Source organism: Canis lupus, chromosome 31 (genome assembly GCF_003254725.2).
Source record: "Canis lupus dingo isolate Sandy chromosome 31, ASM325472v2, whole genome shotgun sequence".
NCBI classification, from domain to species: Eukaryota; Metazoa; Chordata; class Mammalia; order Carnivora; family Canidae; genus Canis; species Canis lupus.
The window spans coordinates 22,669,447-22,688,261 of record NC_064273.1 but is presented as its reverse complement, the minus strand read 5'-3'; the positions used below and the strand labels follow the sequence as shown (position 1 = coordinate 22,688,261).

At 47.3% G+C, this 18,815-nt stretch overlaps 1 protein-coding gene across 1 annotated transcript; it reads left to right on the top strand.

Annotated features, from left to right (window-relative positions):
• The first annotated feature begins 8,666 nt into the window (after window positions 1–8,666).
• On the top strand, window positions 8,667–17,237 carry ADAMTS1 (ADAM metallopeptidase with thrombospondin type 1 motif 1). The gene is made up of 9 exons (XM_025449794.3): window positions 8,667–9,351; window positions 10,920–11,266; window positions 11,641–11,773; window positions 12,178–12,345; window positions 12,781–13,067; window positions 13,298–13,484; window positions 13,575–13,750; window positions 14,658–14,833; window positions 15,200–17,237. The coding sequence occupies exons 1-9, from the start codon at window positions 8,682–8,684 to the stop codon at window positions 15,897–15,899; spliced, it is 2,844 nt and encodes a 947-aa protein (XP_025305579.3). The 5' UTR covers window positions 8,667–8,681; the 3' UTR covers window positions 15,900–17,237.
• Window positions 17,238–18,815: the final 1,578 nt, after the last annotated feature.

Sequence of the window (18,815 nt, the reverse complement as noted above, 5' to 3'; positions counted from 1 at the left end):
CCATAGAGCAGGTGGGGCTACTCTGTCTTTGGCCATCACTTTTAGACGCCCAGAATTTCTTGCTAACTGCGTATACTCCAACAGGCATATCATTAACCTTAAAATAATACAATTCTGCATTTCCATGGTGGAATTTTTGTGCACGGTGGAAAAATTTTCACAACAGTACAATAGACTCTTCTATAATGTCATATGTGTAGCCAGATTGTCTTATAATTGTCTTAACCAAATATAATTTGATAGTATTGCTATTACTAATGCAGTGCTTTTGACTAACGTTTTCTTCCACCCTTAGACTTCAGAAAAGATTTGGAGACCATAATTTGTTTGGCCAATATTTCTTCAAAAAATTTCTCCAGGAAATAAGAGGCTGGAAGTACAGGAGTTGGGGCAGACATTCTCTTTCAGAGAAGCACTGTCCTTGCCCCTGCTGAGAACTTTAGGGTCTCTTGGCAATGGGAGGCTGCTGCCATCCCAAAGAGGTGATATCCGCCTCTGACAATCTAGAGGGCCCAGGAGAATGTGGAGGTTCAAGATTCTCAGGCTAATCCACCCAAATGCCTCCAACTTGTGTCTTAGGGTCTGATGTTTTCCTATTAGGACCCTGACTTTGGCATAAGGCAGTTGCCTTAAGATGATGCATTTTTAAATTTTCAGCACCATCTGCTCTCTGGCTACAGGAGATAAAGATGACTTTCACAACATGCCTTGAAATTAAGAATCAAAAAAAAAAAAACCCCTATCTTCTTAAAAATGTTTTTCAAGGCTTATAAAGCAGGGATGAACAGACTTTCTCATAAGGGGCCAGATAATGACTATTTTGGACCTGTGGGCCACGTGGCCCCTTTTGCACTTGTTCAATGCCATCTTCTTGGACAAAAGCAATCCACGATTGTGACTTTGTTCCAGTAAAACTTTATTTACAAAAATAGTTGGCCAGCCCACAGGCTGTACTTTGCCAACCCGGGCTCTGAAGCAACTATCAAAAGCCATCTGACCACACACTCTTTTTAGTTACTCTTTTCCTCATCCCGTTTCAGTAGTACACTGCTGCCCCCTCATCCCACGGTGAGAATCTCTGCCATTACAATGTCACTGCCTGCTGCAGGCCGTGCCACGCCACTTACCAGCAGCAAAGGAGGTTTATCACTGTCTGAACAGTGGGCAGTCCCATCTAAAGCATCTGCTGATACTCATCGTTTGACACTCAGTTGAGTGCAGAAAGCAGCCTCAGAGAAGGGCTTGGGCATCTGTAGTTCTTGAGGAGGTCAGAGGGCAAGGAGCGGAGAAGCTGTCTTAGGAAGCAGGAGAGGGAGACAAGCATAAATAAGATGGAGAAGGGATGAAGCCGATTCGAGGGTGCATTAGGGACAACTGGAACTTGGTTCTATCAGGATTCTTTGAAGAGACATGTATACAGTGGTTCTCTATACCATCCGCAAGGAGAAGAGGACTACAGAGAGCAAGATGGAGTCACTCCTGTCAAGCAGTGGTCTAGGTCAAGCAGTGACTCACGCAGCAAAGGCCCGTATAACCAAGATCAGATATTGCTGAGGCCAGCACTGGGGGGATAACACAGTTCAGAACTGATAACCAGCAGAAACAGAGGAGGGAGGTCTGCAAAGGCCCCAGACTGATTAAATCCCTTTAAAAAGGGAGGATTTTTTTTTTCAGCAAACATCAGACTCTCCAGACACTGACTCCTCTACGTCTGACCACTTCAAAAAGGCATCTGCTGCCAAAGGCTCCCCCAGACTGACCTCCAAACAGAACAGAGATCCTCCACTGCTTGAACATAACAAGCCGTAAGTGCCACGAGCTGCCCCAGGACAGACGGAGGCTTCACCTCAGCTGTGCACCCACAGACTGACTTTGCATTTGGTTCATTAACTTCCTATCCCGTTCTTTCTTGTTGCATGACTTGTTTTGTGCTTTGATTTGTGCGATGTGTCAGTATTTAAACACATGGTAAAATGTTCTTGAGTTTGGGATCCTGAAACTGCTTTATAATTATGTTAACCTTGCTTTATGGCTGCACAAAGCTGACATTGTGGAAAGACACAACTCATGTGTGTGCCTTCATAGTGTGCTCACAAGGACCCATTTGCCATTGGCTCCTATTCTGGTCAAGGGCTACTGCCTGGCTATTAATTCGGATGAGTTCCCCAGTTGCATTGCAGGACCATGAGTCTGTAGCTTTGATGGGCTTCAGGTGAGAAACATTCAAGACATAGGGTGCAGCTGAGAAATACTGCCAGGTTACACCCGCCCAAAATTGTTTAGTACAGCAATGGCTAGAGTTGAGGGCTCAGAATGAGAGCCAGGAGAATGTGAGGTAGACAGCAATCCTTGGACTTTGCAGATACTCAAATATCAGTAATTCAAATGAATTACTCATTCTATTTGCCCTAGTGAACTGCCAATAAATCACAGGACTTCATAATTCAGTCATTGGTTATCAATAAAACACAAAGGAGCGTTGTAAAGTCACAAATCGGGGATCCCTGGGTGACGCAGCGGTTTGGCGCCTGCCTTTGGCCCAGGGCGCGATCCCGGAGACCCGGGATCGAATCCCACGTTGGGCTCTCTGTGCATGGAGCCTGCTTCTCCCTCTGTCTCTGCCCCTCTCTCTCTCTCTCTCTGTATGACTATCATAAATAAATTAAAAAATAAATAAAATAAAGTCACAAATCTTTTTATAGGAAGGAAGCTTAGAAATCATCAAATTTGCTCTTTGGAATCTCAAAAATCACTTCCAAAATATTTGGGCAATTGATTTCCAGCCTCTGCTTAAATAACTGGGGGGCGGAGGGAGAGGAGGGAAAATGAAGGGGGAGGACCAATAAAAGCTTCTGTCTCAATCAGCTAATCAATAAATGATAAGCTGGGTAGGAATAAACTTCTTAAACTGGCCTAAAATAGATGTTTTCTATCTATCACTATTTTCACAGTGTCATGTGCCTCCCGCTGACTTAAATTGTCTACTTCTAATTCCAGGATTTGTTAAACTGGAGATTATGTTAATACTACTTTTAAGCAAAAAAACGTCCTCACAATACAATTTTAAATTCATGTGACATTTGGAAGTCACTTGTATTTGGGGTAGTCCAACAGTTGCATGAAGTACTGAGGCTTAAGAGTGATCTTAAATTTTATCATTTGTCGCCACCTGGTGGTAGAATGTTTTCTCATTTTCTTAGACTTTTGCACTTGAAGTTCTTTTTTGTTGCCAAGGAAAATCTCTACACCAAGAAAATGAGTTAAGTTTAGCAAGTATGAAACTTTAGCCTTGATAGTCAAGTATTAATGTATATTAATCATACTTAGGCACTTAATAGTATCATTTGTTTAATGAATGAATGAATTTTTTGTCTTAGCAAATTGCAATGTCTATGATCTTTTCATTTGAATTGCAAAAAGCCCTCAACTGTGATGAATGAACATGATCCACAGTATTACCTTATCAGAGGTAGTTTCCTTTTTTTTAAGCTTAATTGATTTTTGATTTAAGCTAATGGAGCTAAATGATTAAGAAGTAGTGGCTAAAGCATTTTATTATTGTTTTAAAGATGTAAATACATTTAGAGTTACAATACTGAAATATATATTTTCCACAGCACTGAAAGGTAAGAGAAAATGGTGTGAAAATGTATCAAATAAGATTGCAAAGATAATAAAAACTCCCAAGTTCCAGCCTTGAACTATTGGAGAAAAAAAACAAAAAAACAAAACAAAACAAAACAAAAAAAACCAGCTGAACATCATTTGTTGTAGGACGTCGCCACCCCGTGGACCAAAAAAGAAGTGAAGGTTTTAAGGTGGAAATTTTTTTATTCCCAGAAAATGCCTACTTAGAATTTAAATAAAATTTAATCATTGGAAACAAGAGCAGTAACGGATCTGACAACACAATTACCTACCAAAGCAAATTAGTTGGTTAAAATTCCAAAAGGCATTTGATGAAAAATTATGAGCCAGAGTTATTTCTAAGTCCCCAATTTGGCTACATCGTATGGCAAGTCATTTAACCTTTCTGAGGCTCAATTCCACATCTGCCAAACAAGGGGAGTGGATTACACAGATCCTACTCTTCTCAGTTCTTGCAAATGCACGACTTTGAGACCATGGCTATTTTAAATCCAAATGCAATTTACAGCACTTTTTCTGTTTTCATTATTTGTATTTCTGGGTATGTAACTGGCCTAAAATAGATGTTTTCTATCTATTTTCTCATTTATGATCAAATAAAATATCCATTTGTCCAGTATTACATTAGACCATATGTTTCTCCCAAAAGCACTAATGCTAAACAGCTTTCCTCTTCTAGTTGGTAAATCCTCTGGTTTGAAAATATGAATAACATTGCATGTTTATGAAATCTGTACAGTAATTGTTTCTGTAGACACTGTTTACACTAAAACAATGCTCACAGATCATGTATTTTACCAGATTCCTTCATTCCATGGCTACTTGCATACTTAATTTGGTATAGACTTCTTGAGAATCATGAAATAGAGTCTTCCGTCTGTAGTCTATGAATAAATGAAACACATACAAACCTGTAAAGCATAAATACAAATGAATACTTGTTTATTTCTTGTACTTTAGAATACATGAAACTATTTTTTTCTCCGTTAATAGAGGACACGAATGCTTTTAAAAGGTCAAACTGTTAATTGTAAAAATATTTTTATGTCAAGTATTTTAACTTTTATTAGGTCATCTCTACAAGTAATAAAAACTGGTCAACGTCTCTAAATTAGAACACAACAAGGTTTATGTTTCTAAAAGCACGTATGTATTCCATAAAAAGAAAACCAGAAATATGGTAGGGGCGAATTCAGCATGCGAGCTTCAGGTGCATGTCCAAATCAAGAAGCAAATATTTTATGAGTGAGAGTACAAAACTTACAAGGATCGCATGTCACATGTCGCTTTTACTAGGGCCATGTACAAACTTGATTCCTTTGCTCTTGTTTCTATGCTAAAGTATTTCTGTCAATTCACAATTTTGTTTATAAATACACTTATACATACATATTTACACACCCACAAACGCCTGAACAGAGTGCCGGTCTTTAAAAACAAAACAAAAATAAGTAGATTAAATGTTCTTCTGAGCATGGATGGAGTTTTTCAAGCTTAGTAATTGGCAACTTCTACATCCATGCCTCTGTTGAAGCGATTAAAAAAGAATCATTTCCCAGAACTACAGGTGCACAACAGATTGGAGTCATTATGCAAAAGAACAGAAATCTGGAGAGAAACCCAGTGAATAAAAAAGCCATGTTCCTGGCCATTCTTTTGCCGTTAGCTCTCTGTTTTTTCAGCTCTATTTGTATATACAACATGAAATCTGCAAAAATTATAATGGATTTGAAGTAAACCATTCAAGATTAGAAATGTATGCCTTGAATTAAACAAACTTCCAATAAGAATCCCACCGAAGGCAGAAAGAGACCAAAGGCCCAACTTGTTCCAATATATTTTAAAAGCTAAATATTATGTCGGGGAGTTCAAAGTTGGGAATGCATTACATGATTTTTTTTTTCTTTAAAACTACACATTTTCTGCTGGTTTTCTGCATTTTCCATCCTGTCCCAGTTCAAGGGAATCACATTGAACCTTATTGATCTGGTAAGGCTTTCTGCCCCTGGGCCACCTCAAGTATCTGAAATCTTCATCTCCAAACCAGCCTGATCACCGCCTTCTGGTCACCATCTATTGTTTCTGGAACCCTCCTCTAAGCAAGGGGTTTGAAAACTTACTGATGGTTTTGCTGATGGAATCATGTTTTCGTGATCCCACAGTCAATATCTTTTAAGTGTAAAATGACTTTTCCCTCAAATGCTCTCCCAAGTATCTCACCTTTCTTCTCGGTAGAATGAAAGAACAAATAAATTGAAATCACTAAAAGGTAGCACATTTAAAAACTACTGTAACAGAGGACAGAAATGTAGAAATGAAGAAGAGGAGGAGGAGGAGGGGTGGAAGGAGGAGGAGGAAAAAGAAGGAGAAGGAGAAGAGGAGGAAGAAGAAAGTCTAGAAACCAAAAGGGGGGAGGAACAGGGATGTTTGAATGGGAAATGACACTTTGCAGCAGAGTGAAGTGAATCTGAATCACTCAGTTTCAAGATGAACAGAAACTTAGGCTAGACACCACCGTAGAAATGAATGAGGCCGCTCCTGAGCGTAGGTCAAAACGAAATTTGAAGGAGAAATGAAATGGAGTTAGTGGGCTGGGAAGGGAGGCTGGGGCAAGGAGGCAGGCAGAAGCAGTGTCCAAATGTTAGATGGTGTGAAGGTGGAGTGATGAGACAAACTGGTCATTGACATACTTTAAGCTGCTATTAAGACGGACTTAATTCTCGGGGTGACCATTCAGCGCTTAACTCTGACGCTGACCTTAGCAAGGAAACTCGCATTCAAGTATGCACGCATTCCTCCGCCGGTGGGGCCAGGAGTCGCTGCCCTAGCAAGGGTAAAGCGCCTGTGCTGCTCTGTGCAATTCTTTCTCCTTGGATCTTCCCTAAAGGGTGGCAAGCCAGGCTTTTGCGTTTGCTTTTTGTTGTGTTGTGTTGTGTTTTTTTGTTTGTTTGTTTGTTTCCAGCAGGCAATCTAGAACTCCGAGAGGAGAGGAAGCTGCAAAGTATTCTGAAAGCAAAAGCTGGAAGGGGGGCGGGCGGGAGGACTGGAGGGGCTGCTTCTGGCTGGGGCAGAATGAAGTTGGGAAGGTCTGGGTGGAGAGTGACCAAAAGGCGGACACAAAACTTGGTGAAAACTGCGGTGCTGGGGCGGCGAGACAGGACCCCAGGCAAGGATGTGGGAGCCCGTGCGAGGGGGGCACAGGTCTGCCCCGAGATCGAGGCGGCGTGTTCTCACCATTGTCCCCTGCTTTTCCGCCTGTGGAAGCATTATGCAACATTTCCTTCCTCTGTGTCATTGAGCCCCTCCCTCCCTCTTCTTCGATGGAAGAGCTGTTCAGCTTTAACTTAGGGACCTACGGAGGTGGAGAGGCTCAGCTCTGCAGGATTTCATAACACAGATGCAGATTTTTCCCTTCCTGGTGGGAAGAGGAGGGAGGGGTCAAGGAAGGAAGCCAACTTCCCAATTTCCCCCACTGCACACTTTCTAGCCTCTGCGATCCCGCTAGTTCCTGGGTGGAAAAGTGGGGTTCCTTGACGTTTCTGCCAGCCTGGCCTACGTTCTGCGGCAGCTATTAGGGAGAAGTAGGCGGACCGGGCGGGAGTTGATTATTTCTGGAATGAAGAAGAGAAAGTGCAAGTGCCCCCCCCCACCCCCCACCCCCCCGCGTAGGCTCTAAGGAATTGAACGCGTTCCAGATCACCTATTCCGGAAGTATGAGCCTGGTCCCCAAAGACAAGTCTCTGAGTCAGGGGGATGGGAGGGGTCGAGGGAAAGGTCAATGTGAACGCATTTTAAAACCTAGAGCCTGGGCAGTGTCCCCCACCCCCACCCCCACCCCAGACCCAGACATGCTTTCTAGGGAGGCACTGACCCAGACTCTCCCTGAGAGATATAGGGACGACGAGAGGGCAAGAGGCACTAACCGGCCGTGGCAGGCTGGGGAGATGGAGAGGTGGGGTGGGGGTATTTTTCTAGAAAGGGCAGTCCTGGCTTATCTCACAAACTGGGGAGTTAGGGGCTGCAGGACAGGGGTGACAAGGGGAGGAGGCACGGTGACCGCCCCCGGGCAGGGGAATCTTGGAGAGGGGACTCGGCTCTCCATCACCCTCCCCCGCCCCCCACCCCCCTCCACGTCCCCCTGGGAACTGCAGCCCAGCGCGCGAACTGCGCTCCCCACGGGGGCGGCGAGAAGGGAGGGTGGTCCGGGAAGCCCGCGGAGGGGAGGGCGCAGCGCAAGGGAGTCGCTTGTCCCCGCACCAGCCCCAGACACTCAAAGTGCGGCCGCAGCGCCCCTCCCGCGCCCGCCGCCCCCAGATGGACAAGCCCGGGGCGCCCCGCCAGCGCGTAGGCCGTCCCCTCCCCTCCCCCGCCCGGGCCCGCGGCGCTGAGCGCGGTTTAGCACCGAGGAGTTTAGGGGGCGGTGTCTGGGTGGAAAGGCGGCCCGGAGGGAGGAAGAAGGGGGGCGGGGGGGAGGGCGGGGGGGGTGGGGACTCGCTGGAGACTATAAAAGGGCGGCCCGGGCTGCCCGCTTCTTGCACTCGCTGGAGAGCGGCTCCACGCCAGGGGCCACTGCAAAGCCAGGGCGCACGCTAGGGCCGGGAGGACCGGGTCTTGCGCAAAGCCAGCAGCCCCGTGGCCAAAGCGGAGACCGACGAGGGGCTCCAGGCGCCGATCCTCGCGTTGCCCGTTGCCCCCTGCCCCGGGGGCGTCCCAGGGCCCTCCTGCCCCCGCGGCAGCCTCCCCGCCGGCCCCGCGCCGCGCGCTGCCTCCAGCTCTGCGCTCGAAGAAAAACTTCCCCGCGCGCCCGCAGGAGCGCGGCGCCTCCGTCCAGTGACTCCGGGAGGCCCGGCCGCGGCCGGCTCTGCGCGCGCTTTCAAAGAATCATAGTAACCGTAGCGACCCCGGGCGAGGCCGGCGAGGCTCCTCCACGCTCCCGGCCCGAACAATAGCCCCCTCGCTCCGTGCACGGCGGCGCGCGGTGCCTCCCGGGACCGGTCCCCGCGGGGCTTGGAAGGCGCACGGGAGGCGGCGACATGGGGCGCGCGGCGGCGGCGGCGGCGGCGGCGGCGGGGGCGGGGGCGCGGCGGCCTCGGGGCTCCCCGGCTGCGCCCGCGCCGCTCCTGCTCGCGGCGGCTGCGGCGCTGCTGCTCCTGCCGGGGGCGCGCGGGCGCCCCGCCGAGGAGGACGAGGAGCTGGTGCTGCCCGCCTTGGAGCGCGCGCCGGGGCAGCCGACCGCGCACCTCCGCCTGGACGCCTTCGGCCGCCAGCTGCACCTGGAGCTGCAGCCCGACCGCGGCTTCCTGGCGCCGGGCTTCACGCTGCAGACGGTGGGGCGCAGGCCCGGGCCCGACGCGCTGCGCCCCGAGCCAGCCGGCGACCTGGGGCACTGCTTCTTCTCCGGCACCGTGAACGGCGACTCGGCCTCCGCCGCCGCTCTCAGCCTGTGCGAGGGCGTGCGCGGCGCCTTCTACCTGCAGGGCGAGGAGTACTTCATCCAGCCCGCGCCCGCGCCCGCCGCCGCCGGGGAGGAGCCGCCCCACTTCCATCTCCTGCGGCGCAGGCGGCGCGGCGGCGGCGGCGCCAAGTGCGGGGTCACGGACGAGGACGCCCAGCTCGCCGGGGCCGCGGGGGCGGGGGCCGAGGACGCCGGGGAGCCGTGGCCGCCGCGGGACCCCGCGCCGCAGCGGGCGCGCCAGCCCACAGGTACGGACCCCGCAGGCGTCGCTCCCCTGGCCTCGCCACTCACCCCCCACCCCCGCTCCCCGCTTTCTCCGTGCGGCGCGTGTGGACGGGGGACCCCGGGTTCGCGGGCTCGAACGCGCGTCTGCGGACTGCACGGAGGCCCGGGGTCGCCGAACGAACCCCATCCTGCTGGAAGCCGAATGACGAGTGATGGAGAGGGGACGGGCAGGCCAACGAGCCTCCGTGCTGACCAGGCGCAGCGTCGGGACAGGGAAGGGGCACGGTGGGGACCCGGCCCCGGGCCTGAGCGCGCGCGACGTCTTTCCGTCCCCTTGCTTTCTTTCCAACGACCGTGCAAGTGTTCTTAGGTCGGGCTTGCAACTTTGCCGCGCTTCGTTTTGCAACTGCTGCCCGTGCGCGCACCCTGCGCCCCGGGGAGGGCGGGGGAGCGACGGGGACCCCTGAAGGGGACCCCCCTCCCCGCCCCCCCGGCCGCCGAGGATGCCGACCCCGGGGCCGCAGCGCCGAACCTGCTTGGGAGGTCCCTGCCCGGCTGGCCCCGCCTCCGCGCCTCCCAGCTTGCGCTCCCTCTCGCGGCCAAGTTGGGCTCCTCGGCCCTGCGGCGGCGCGTTAGTCCTGCCGGGGTCCTGCTGCGCCTGCCCGGCTCTTGCAGGGGTGCGCGGGGCCCGCTGTCCTCATCCCCTCACTCCTATCACTTTGGTGCTTTTTTTTTTTTTCCTCCCTTGACTCTCTCGCGTGTCTCGTTTTCAAGTTTTCCTCTACCCCCCCCCCCTTACATCTGCTCCTTGAAGCAGTTACATGATCAGCGCCCCAGTGTAGGACTTCCCCAGGGGGGTGGTTTTTCAGTCCAGAGTCAAAGGGCCCTTTTCTGAATAAGCTAACGTGGTCCCCGCGGCTGGAGGCGGGAACTTACTTCCCTGGGGCGGTGGGAGCAGGGCAATAGCCTGCCGGGCAGAGTGTGTGGTCCTTGTGCCCGGATTTGGCAAGAGCAGAGCACCCCGAGGGACCCCTGGAATGAGAGCAGAGCAGGCTGAGATTCCTTCAAGCCCGGCCCCTTGGCAGAGGTCCCAGCCCTGCCCTGGGCCTTCCACGTGGAGTCGGATGATCTCATTCAAGGATTTTAGTCCTGGCCTGTGAAAGAGTGACTCAGGGGCTCTGCTCTGCCTGCTGCCCTGGCTCCAGATTTTTACTACGGCCGGGTAGGCTGATGTGCGTGCTGCCTTGTTCAGGCTCTAGGATTTCTAAGAGGACAAAAGAAATCCTGTTCAAAAAAAAAAAAAACAAAAAAAAAACCCACATATACAACAACCACCACAAAAATCCCTGAACCCTCAGTGGCCCACGTGTCCTTTTTTATTTACAATAAAGGAGAGAGAAATAATAAAGGAGAAGTCTTTAAGAATGACATTTTCAGTGAGAAGAGATGCAAATATTTTTGTGACTATTGTTCCACGTGTATTTTTGTCTTATTTGCTTTGACTGGTTAGGCTTTCCTTATATACTCTGGGAAGGTAACTATTCCTGGCCAGAAGGCCCCTGAGCAAATGATCTCTTCTGTCTCTTTACAGGAACTGCAAGTGTAAGAAAGAAGCGATTTGTGTCCAGCCACCGCTATGTGGAAACTATGCTTGTGGCCGACCAGTCGATGGCAGAGTTTCACGGTAGTGGTCTGAAGCATTACCTTCTCACCTTGTTCTCGGTGGCGGCCAGGCTCTACAAACACCCCAGCATTCGGAATTCGGTGAGCCTGGTGGTAGTGAAGATCCTGGTCATCTATGAGGAACAGAAGGGGCCAGAAGTCACTTCCAACGCTGCCCTCACTCTGCGGAACTTCTGCAACTGGCAGAAACAACACAACCCGCCCAGTGACCGGGACGGAGAGCACTATGACACCGCGATTCTCTTCACCAGACAGGTGAGAGGGAGCCCTTGCCAATAGGACTGTCTCTCCTCTTGGGGGAGTCACCTTTGGCACAAGCAAAGGGGTATAAGGCATTTCACCAGTGCTCTTGCACTTACATTTTTTTTCTTTTTTAATTGGACAAGCGTGGTCCCTTTGGCTTATGTCTTCCTTGATTTTAATATGTCCAGTCTCACAGCCCTATTTGAATAGCACTAGAGACATCTTCAAGTCACCCAAAGTAGTCCCAAAGGGACAGCCAAGCAACAGTGAATGCAAATGCCCCAGAACAAATGTGGCGATACATTGTGGCCGAAAAGTTAGGTCCCAAGGTTCCGTGCTGTGCTCCCGGCCCCTATGAGTAAAGGACCCACCTTTGTTCCTTTTAGGACCTGTGTGGGTCCCAGACATGTGACACTCTTGGGATGGCTGACGTTGGAACTATATGTGACCCCAGCCGAAGCTGCTCAGTCATAGAGGACGATGGCTTGCAAGCTGCCTTCACTACAGCTCACGAACTAGGTGAGTCCATTTCAGAGGAGACCTTAAGTCCGCTTCATGATTTCAAACCGATAAACTGTATGTTAATTTCAGGGGGGAGAGTTGAGGGTTACATTGCTATTTTAGGTTCCAGAACTTTCTAGAAACTGCAGGAAAGATTTTTTCCACTATTCTAAATGTGCCAGCCTTCTAAGAATTCAAAGTAACATCATCATAGGAGCTCTGGACATTTGGAAATTTACATATTGGTTTGCATCTTATAAAAAAAAAAAAATAGGCACATTGTGTCCAAACTAGATCTGTTCCTCAAATACATTTCTTCTTCTAGAACTATCACTTTGAAACAAATAAATCCCAGTTGGGAAACAGAGGGAAAGTGCTGCAAATGACCTATGTTTTGATGTGGGTTTTGGATTGCTTCTCAGGCCACGTGTTTAACATGCCACACGATGATGCAAAGCAGTGTACCAGCATTAATGGTGTCGACCAGAATTCCCACATGATGGCATCAATGCTTTCCAACTTGAACCACAGCCAGCCTTGGTCTCCCTGCAGCGCCTACATGATTACTTCATTTCTGGATAATGGTCACGGTGAGATGCTTGAGCTACTCTTCCTAGATGTTATCCGGCCTTCCACACGTAAAGTTCTAGTTAAACCAACTTTCTCTTTTTTGTTCCTTTTATTTCTCCTCCTTCCAAATTACTTTCATTGTCAAGAGCATACATTTTTAGATCTTAATTCCCAAGAACAGATCATTTTTCTGGCTGAGTAGCTCCTATAATGTACATTAATTGGAGTTTTTTAGCGAAACAATAATTTCCCATCATTGTTAATGCAGAAATGCCCCCTTGAGGACAGTATCTTACAAGTCCTGTAAATCTCTCTGGCATTTGTCCCAGAAACTCTAGTTTTCAAATCCCTCTGCTATTCTATTATGTCTTATGATAAATATCTTCTGAAGCTGATCTACGTTTTGAGTGTTTTCATTCACTGTTTTTTAATACTAGTTGCCATTTCCTTCGCAGGGGAATGTTTGATGGACAAGCCCCAGAGCCCTATCCAGCTCCCCACAGATCTCCCCGGGACCCTGTATGATGCCAACCGGCAGTGCCAATTTACATTTGGGGAGGAGTCCAAACACTGTCTGGATGCAGCCAGCACCTGCATGACCCTCTGGTGCACGGGCACCTCTGGCGGATTGCTGGTGTGCCAAACCAAACACTTCCCTTGGGCAGACGGCACCAGCTGTGGAGAAGGAAGATGGTGTATCAACGGCAAGTGTGTGAACAAGACAGACAAGATGCACTTTCATGTGAGTCTTGCTATCGCCACATGTGCATACTCCTTTAAAATTCAGAATGGGGAGGAACAAAGTGATGCTAAGGCATCTGATGCCACAGTAAACACCCCGTCTGGGGCTGTGATGGGGACACAAGAGAGATTATTTTTACAAATGATTCTCGATCTCTTATTTTTCTCATTTGTTCCCCAAAAAGACCTCTGCAGGGAGTTCTAATGCTGATCTCTTGTCTCCCCTTTTAGACTCCTGTGCATGGAAGCTGGGGGCCATGGGGACCCTGGGGAGACTGCTCAAGAACCTGTGGTGGTGGAGTTCAGTACACAATGAGAGAATGTGACAACCCAGTCCCCAAAAACGGAGGGAAATACTGTGAAGGCAAGCGCGTGCGCTACAGGTCATGTAACATTGAGGACTGTCCAGATAACAATGGTGAGTAGAAATAGGGCGGAAACCTTGTGGCCACAAGCCAGCAGGTAAGGGTTGAAAACTGATGATGTCATTATATCTTTTTCTTTCCAGGGAAAACCTTTAGAGAGGAGCAGTGTGAGGCGCACAATGAGTTTTCTAAAGTTTCCTTTGGGAGCGGGCCCGCGGTGGAGTGGACTCCCAAGTATGCTGGAGTGTCCCCCAAGGACAGGTGCAAGCTTATCTGTCAAGCCAAAGGCATTGGCTTTTTCTTCGTTTTGCAGCCCAAGGTACTTTCATTCATACTTTTGCCTAAGAAACAGAGGGCTTGAATTGTGACTTTCGCACACAACCTGTGATACAGCTTCGCTAATTAATATATTAACATGTTCCATTTCAAGTCAGATCTCCTTGTCTTCTAGATACATTGGCAACTGCCCCCTTTGAGTGTGGTGGTGTTTTCAGTGGGAATAAAGCTTGAATCCAGCACTCAGGATTCTTATCATTGCTTGTTCTTAAAAAGAATCGCTTTGTATCTGATATACAAAGAAAAGCTCTTTACGGCTAGATAAATTTGTGTGGCAGCCAGCCAGTGGTTTTGGAAAATAGCTTAGGCATGATCGGCAGTACTTACTGGTGATGACCAGTGGCATGTGCAAATAGACTTATTAAAATGAAGTCTGAGCGTTGATCACTCTTGTGTTTGAGAACATGTGTTGAACTAGTAGAAGCATCATTTTGGTGTTTTGCTGAGGGGATAGATCTGGTTCTGAGTTTAAAAAAAAGAGAAAGAGAGACTGAATTTTGGTTGAGATTATCCTGTACCCTTATTATCACTGTTGGCTATGAAGATACTTCCCAGGTGCAGATTCAACATATAGCTTATTTCCTTACTTACTCGGTGTCTATGATTGCTGGGTATTATTCTCGGCACTGAGCATACCACAGTAAACAAGTTGACAAGCTTTGCTCCCATTGACTTCACCTAGAAGTGAGATAGGTCAATAAATAATCAAAAAAATTTATAATTTTTTCAGATGTCCCTACTGTAGGGCACACGCCACTCAGAAGGGTAGTACGTGGCATGCGCAGAAAGCAGAGATGTTACGTTAACGAGGAAAACTTTCCTAACTGTCAGAGCATCACTTCTTTCCCATGTTGGCGTGTGACACCAGACACATGTTCTTCCTTCCTCAGGTGGTTGATGGTACCCCGTGTAGCCCGGATTCCACCTCTGTCTGTGTGCAAGGACAGTGTGTAAAAGCTGGTTGCGATCGAATCATAGACTCCAAAAAGAAGTTTGATAAGTGTGGTATCTGTGGAGGAAACGGATCGACGTGCAAGAAAACATCAGGATCGGTTACTAGTGCAAAGTGAGTCTTAAAAAAATGTCAGACTGCCAAAGATCTTACTGACCACACGTGTAACTGTATGGATCTGGTAAAAATGACCTGCTGAATGAGGAGCACGGTTTCAAGCTATGTAAGAGAATGAGCCAGGGACTGAGAGATTCTTTTTTTTTTTTTTTTTTTTTAAGATTTTATTTATTTATTCATGAGACACAGTGAGAGAGAGAGAGAGAGGCAGAGGGAGAAGCAGGCTCTATGCAGGGACCCCGATGTGGGACTTGATCCCGGGTCTCCAGGATCACGTCCTGGGCCAAAGGCAGGCACTAAACCACTGAGCCACCCAGGGATCCCCAACTGAGAGATTCTTACATCTGTTTTCCTCGCCTGCAGACCTGGATATCACGATATCGTCACAATTCCAGCTGGAGCCACAAACATCGAGGTGAAACAACGGAATCACAGGGGATCCAGAAATAACGGAAGCTACCTTGCCATCAAAGCTGCTGATGGCACATACATCCTGAACGGAGACTTCACTCTGTCCACTTTGGAGCAAGACATTACCTACAAAGGTACTGTCCTGAGGTACAGCGGCTCCTCCGCGGCGTTGGAGAGAATCCGCAGCTTCAGCCCTCTCAAGGAGCCCATAACCATCCAGGTCCTCACGGTGGGCAACGCCCTGCGCCCTAAAATTAAATACACCTATTTCGTGAAGAAGAAGAAGGAATCTTTCAACGCCATCCCCACGTTCTCCGAGTGGGTCATCGAAGAGTGGGGCGAGTGCTCCAAGTCCTGCGGCCTGGGCTTGCAGAGGAGGCTGGTGGAGTGCCGAGACCTCAACGGGCAGCCGGCCTCCGAGTGCGCGAAGGAGGTGAAGCCGGCCAGCACCAGGCCCTGCGCCGACCTGCCTTGCCCCCGCTGGCAGCTGGGGGACTGGTCACCATGTTCCAAGACCTGCGGGAAGGGTTACAAAAAGAGAACCTTGCAGTGTCTGTCCCACGACGGGGGGGTGTTGTCTCACGAGAGCTGTGATCCTTTGAAGAAACCTAAGCATTACATAGATTTTTGTACGATGGCAGGATGCAGTTAAGCAGCGTCAGTGTGGAGGGAAGGACGAGTGTGGAAGGGCTGATGCATTGCAATCATGAAGGCTGGAGGGGTCCAGTGCACCTTGCCGGTGATCAACAGGGAGTGTGTCAGGAAGCTGGGAGCGTAGAGGTAGGTAGAAAAGAAGTTAGGTCGTCAGAATATCCTGCCAGTTACGAATCGGATAGGGTAGTTAATGAGGGTTATTAATCTCTGAGCAATGATATAGCATGATAAAGCCCCAGGGCATTATTATTATTATTATTCTTTGCGTTACATCTATGATGAGTTTAAAAAGAAAATAGAAACCATTGTCACAATGAGTTTAAGGAGCACGCAATCCCTGTTTTGTGGTACCAATTCATTACTTTGTATCAGGCGTGTTGGGGAATGAAAAGCAGAAGAAAGAGGTTTTTTTTTTTGGTTTTTTTTTTTTTTTTTTTTTTTAGTTTCAGACAGGGCTTACTTTACCTCAGTAACAAAGGAGGGAGAAAGGGGTACAAATAGCATCTTGACCCAGCACAGATTACGGCTGCTACAATTTCAGAGAAGTTTCCATCATCTTGTCCACACAGAGGTAAGAATTCAGGACTTTCCACCTCGAGAGAAATGCGTAACGATATCACATGACTCCAGTGAACTCCTCTTTGCTTTCTTGCGCCATTGTTGTGTCTTTATTCATGATTTCATTTTGACAAAGAGACGATTGCACATGTTTGTAAAAAATGCAGTAAGTCTACAAAGGGTAAAAAAGCAGCAATAAATCATATGCTCGTGAAAGCCAGAGGAGGCAGGATGGGGCTCAGTACCCCCTACTTTCTCTCCTCCTGATGTAAGCCTCCTTTAGGAATATGGATGTGAAACAGCAGTTCATGTCTCAAGAAAGACCGGGTGATCACACAAAAAGGATGTAATGCCAATCTAAGAATGGGGTGTATAGGATGGGATCCCCAGTGTTTGGGGACACGAAGATCACTCGTCTCACAGTGGGGAGGCTACTGAGGGGTAGCAGGTCCATCCCCAGCAGCTGGTCCAACAGTCATATCCTGGTGAATGTCTGTTCAGCTCTTCTACTATGAAAGAGAATATGACTTTTTTTTTCCGTATGTATATAGTAAAATATGTTACTATAAATTCTACGTACTTTATAAGTATTTGTTTGTGTATTCCTTCCAAGAAGGACTATAGTTTGTAATAAATCCCTATAATAACATATTTATTTTTATACATTTCTTTCTAATGATAAAACTTTTAAGTTATATCACTTTTGTAAAAGGGCATATAAAGATAGAGTATTTATACAATATATGTTACTAGAAATAATAAAAGAACACTTTTTGAATATGTGTGTCTCTTTTTTTTAATGGGAGTTAATTCCTGGGAAGGATATAGACACAAATATTGAATTTGAAGGCCGAGTAATTTTCTTAAATTTTGTAGGAATAAGATTTCATTCTAATGAAATGTATTTTATGTATCCTTAGTGTATGTGATTGCTACCCTAAAAAAAGAAGTCTATTATATCTTCGGTGATAGGTAGATTTTGTTATTAATGCAATAACGTATGCCAGTGGTTGGCAAATGTGTTCTGTGAAGAGCCAGATACTAAATATTTTCAGTTTTATGGGCCAGATCATCTCTGTCACAATGACTTACCTGTGCTGTGGTAGCATGAAAATAGCCACAGACAATACATAAATGAATGGGCATGGTGGTGTTCTAATAAAACTTTATTTACTAAAACTGGGCCAAATCTGTTCTGTGGGCAGTTTGCCAACCTCGGATATATAACATAAGTGAGAAAAGGTGCGATTCTGGACACATTTTGAATTTGTGTCTCTTCAATTATGTCATGTGAGTGAGATTTGTGAAAGCGGTTAAGCTACTGAGTAGAAAATGATTCCTTATAAATTACATTTGGGATAGACCTTGGCATGGTGAGCCAAGCCGTCCAGACATTCCACTTGCTCTTCAGGAACACATGAGGTGTTTTGGAGAAACCCTGGTTCCAGGCCGCTCTGGGTGGCCTTGCGTAAATCACTGTAATTTAAATACTAAATGGTACATCAATGATTTTAAAAGTTGAGACCGCTTCCAAAGTAACTACATTTGTCTCAGGAAATAGCTTATTTACTAGAAGACTTGGATTATGTGGTTAACCACAGACAACCCCAATGTTACATTTTCATCCTTTTTTTTTCACCCTCCTTAGTTTTCTCAAGTAGTTCTATATAACATGTTAATTTGAGATTCAGATGATCATTTCCAATTTGCCTTCAGAATTGCCCAAAGCGTTCTTCCCCTGAACAGTGGAATATCAACATTCTCAGGAGCCAGGTGCATGGGTCAGAAAGTGGAGTGGGTGTGGGGAAAAGCCATGTTTCTTCTTCTTTTTTTTTTTTTCCCCACCTACTGGCCACTGAACTGAAAGGTTAAAGTCAAGTAAGCCTCCTTACCCTGGGAGCTAGTCCTGGTCCTATAGAACTCAGTTACACATAGAATTTGGCCATGCAATTCAGCGGACTAGACTAACATGCTTTTTGTACCAACTACCATCAGTATTTACTTTTCTAGATTACTGTGTACAAATCCCCATAGCAAATGACATTGAGAATGCACACAAGAAATGCCCTTACTCTCAGTTACTATATAAGCTATTTGATAAAATAAGATAAATATGCCTAAAATAATAATCCATTTGCACATCTTGTCTAATTCACCAATGAGGGTTTTTTTTTTTTTTTCCTTTTTAAGAGGCTTACACTAAAAAGATAAAATAAGGTTTACACTGATTGGATGTGTTAAGCAGGAGGCTGAAATTCAGAGCACAAAGATAAAAGCAGCCAAAAGACTTTCCACCATCCTCTTTATTCTCAATCCAAGGTAATACCAAACAATTTTCTAAGTTGTCGTATTATTT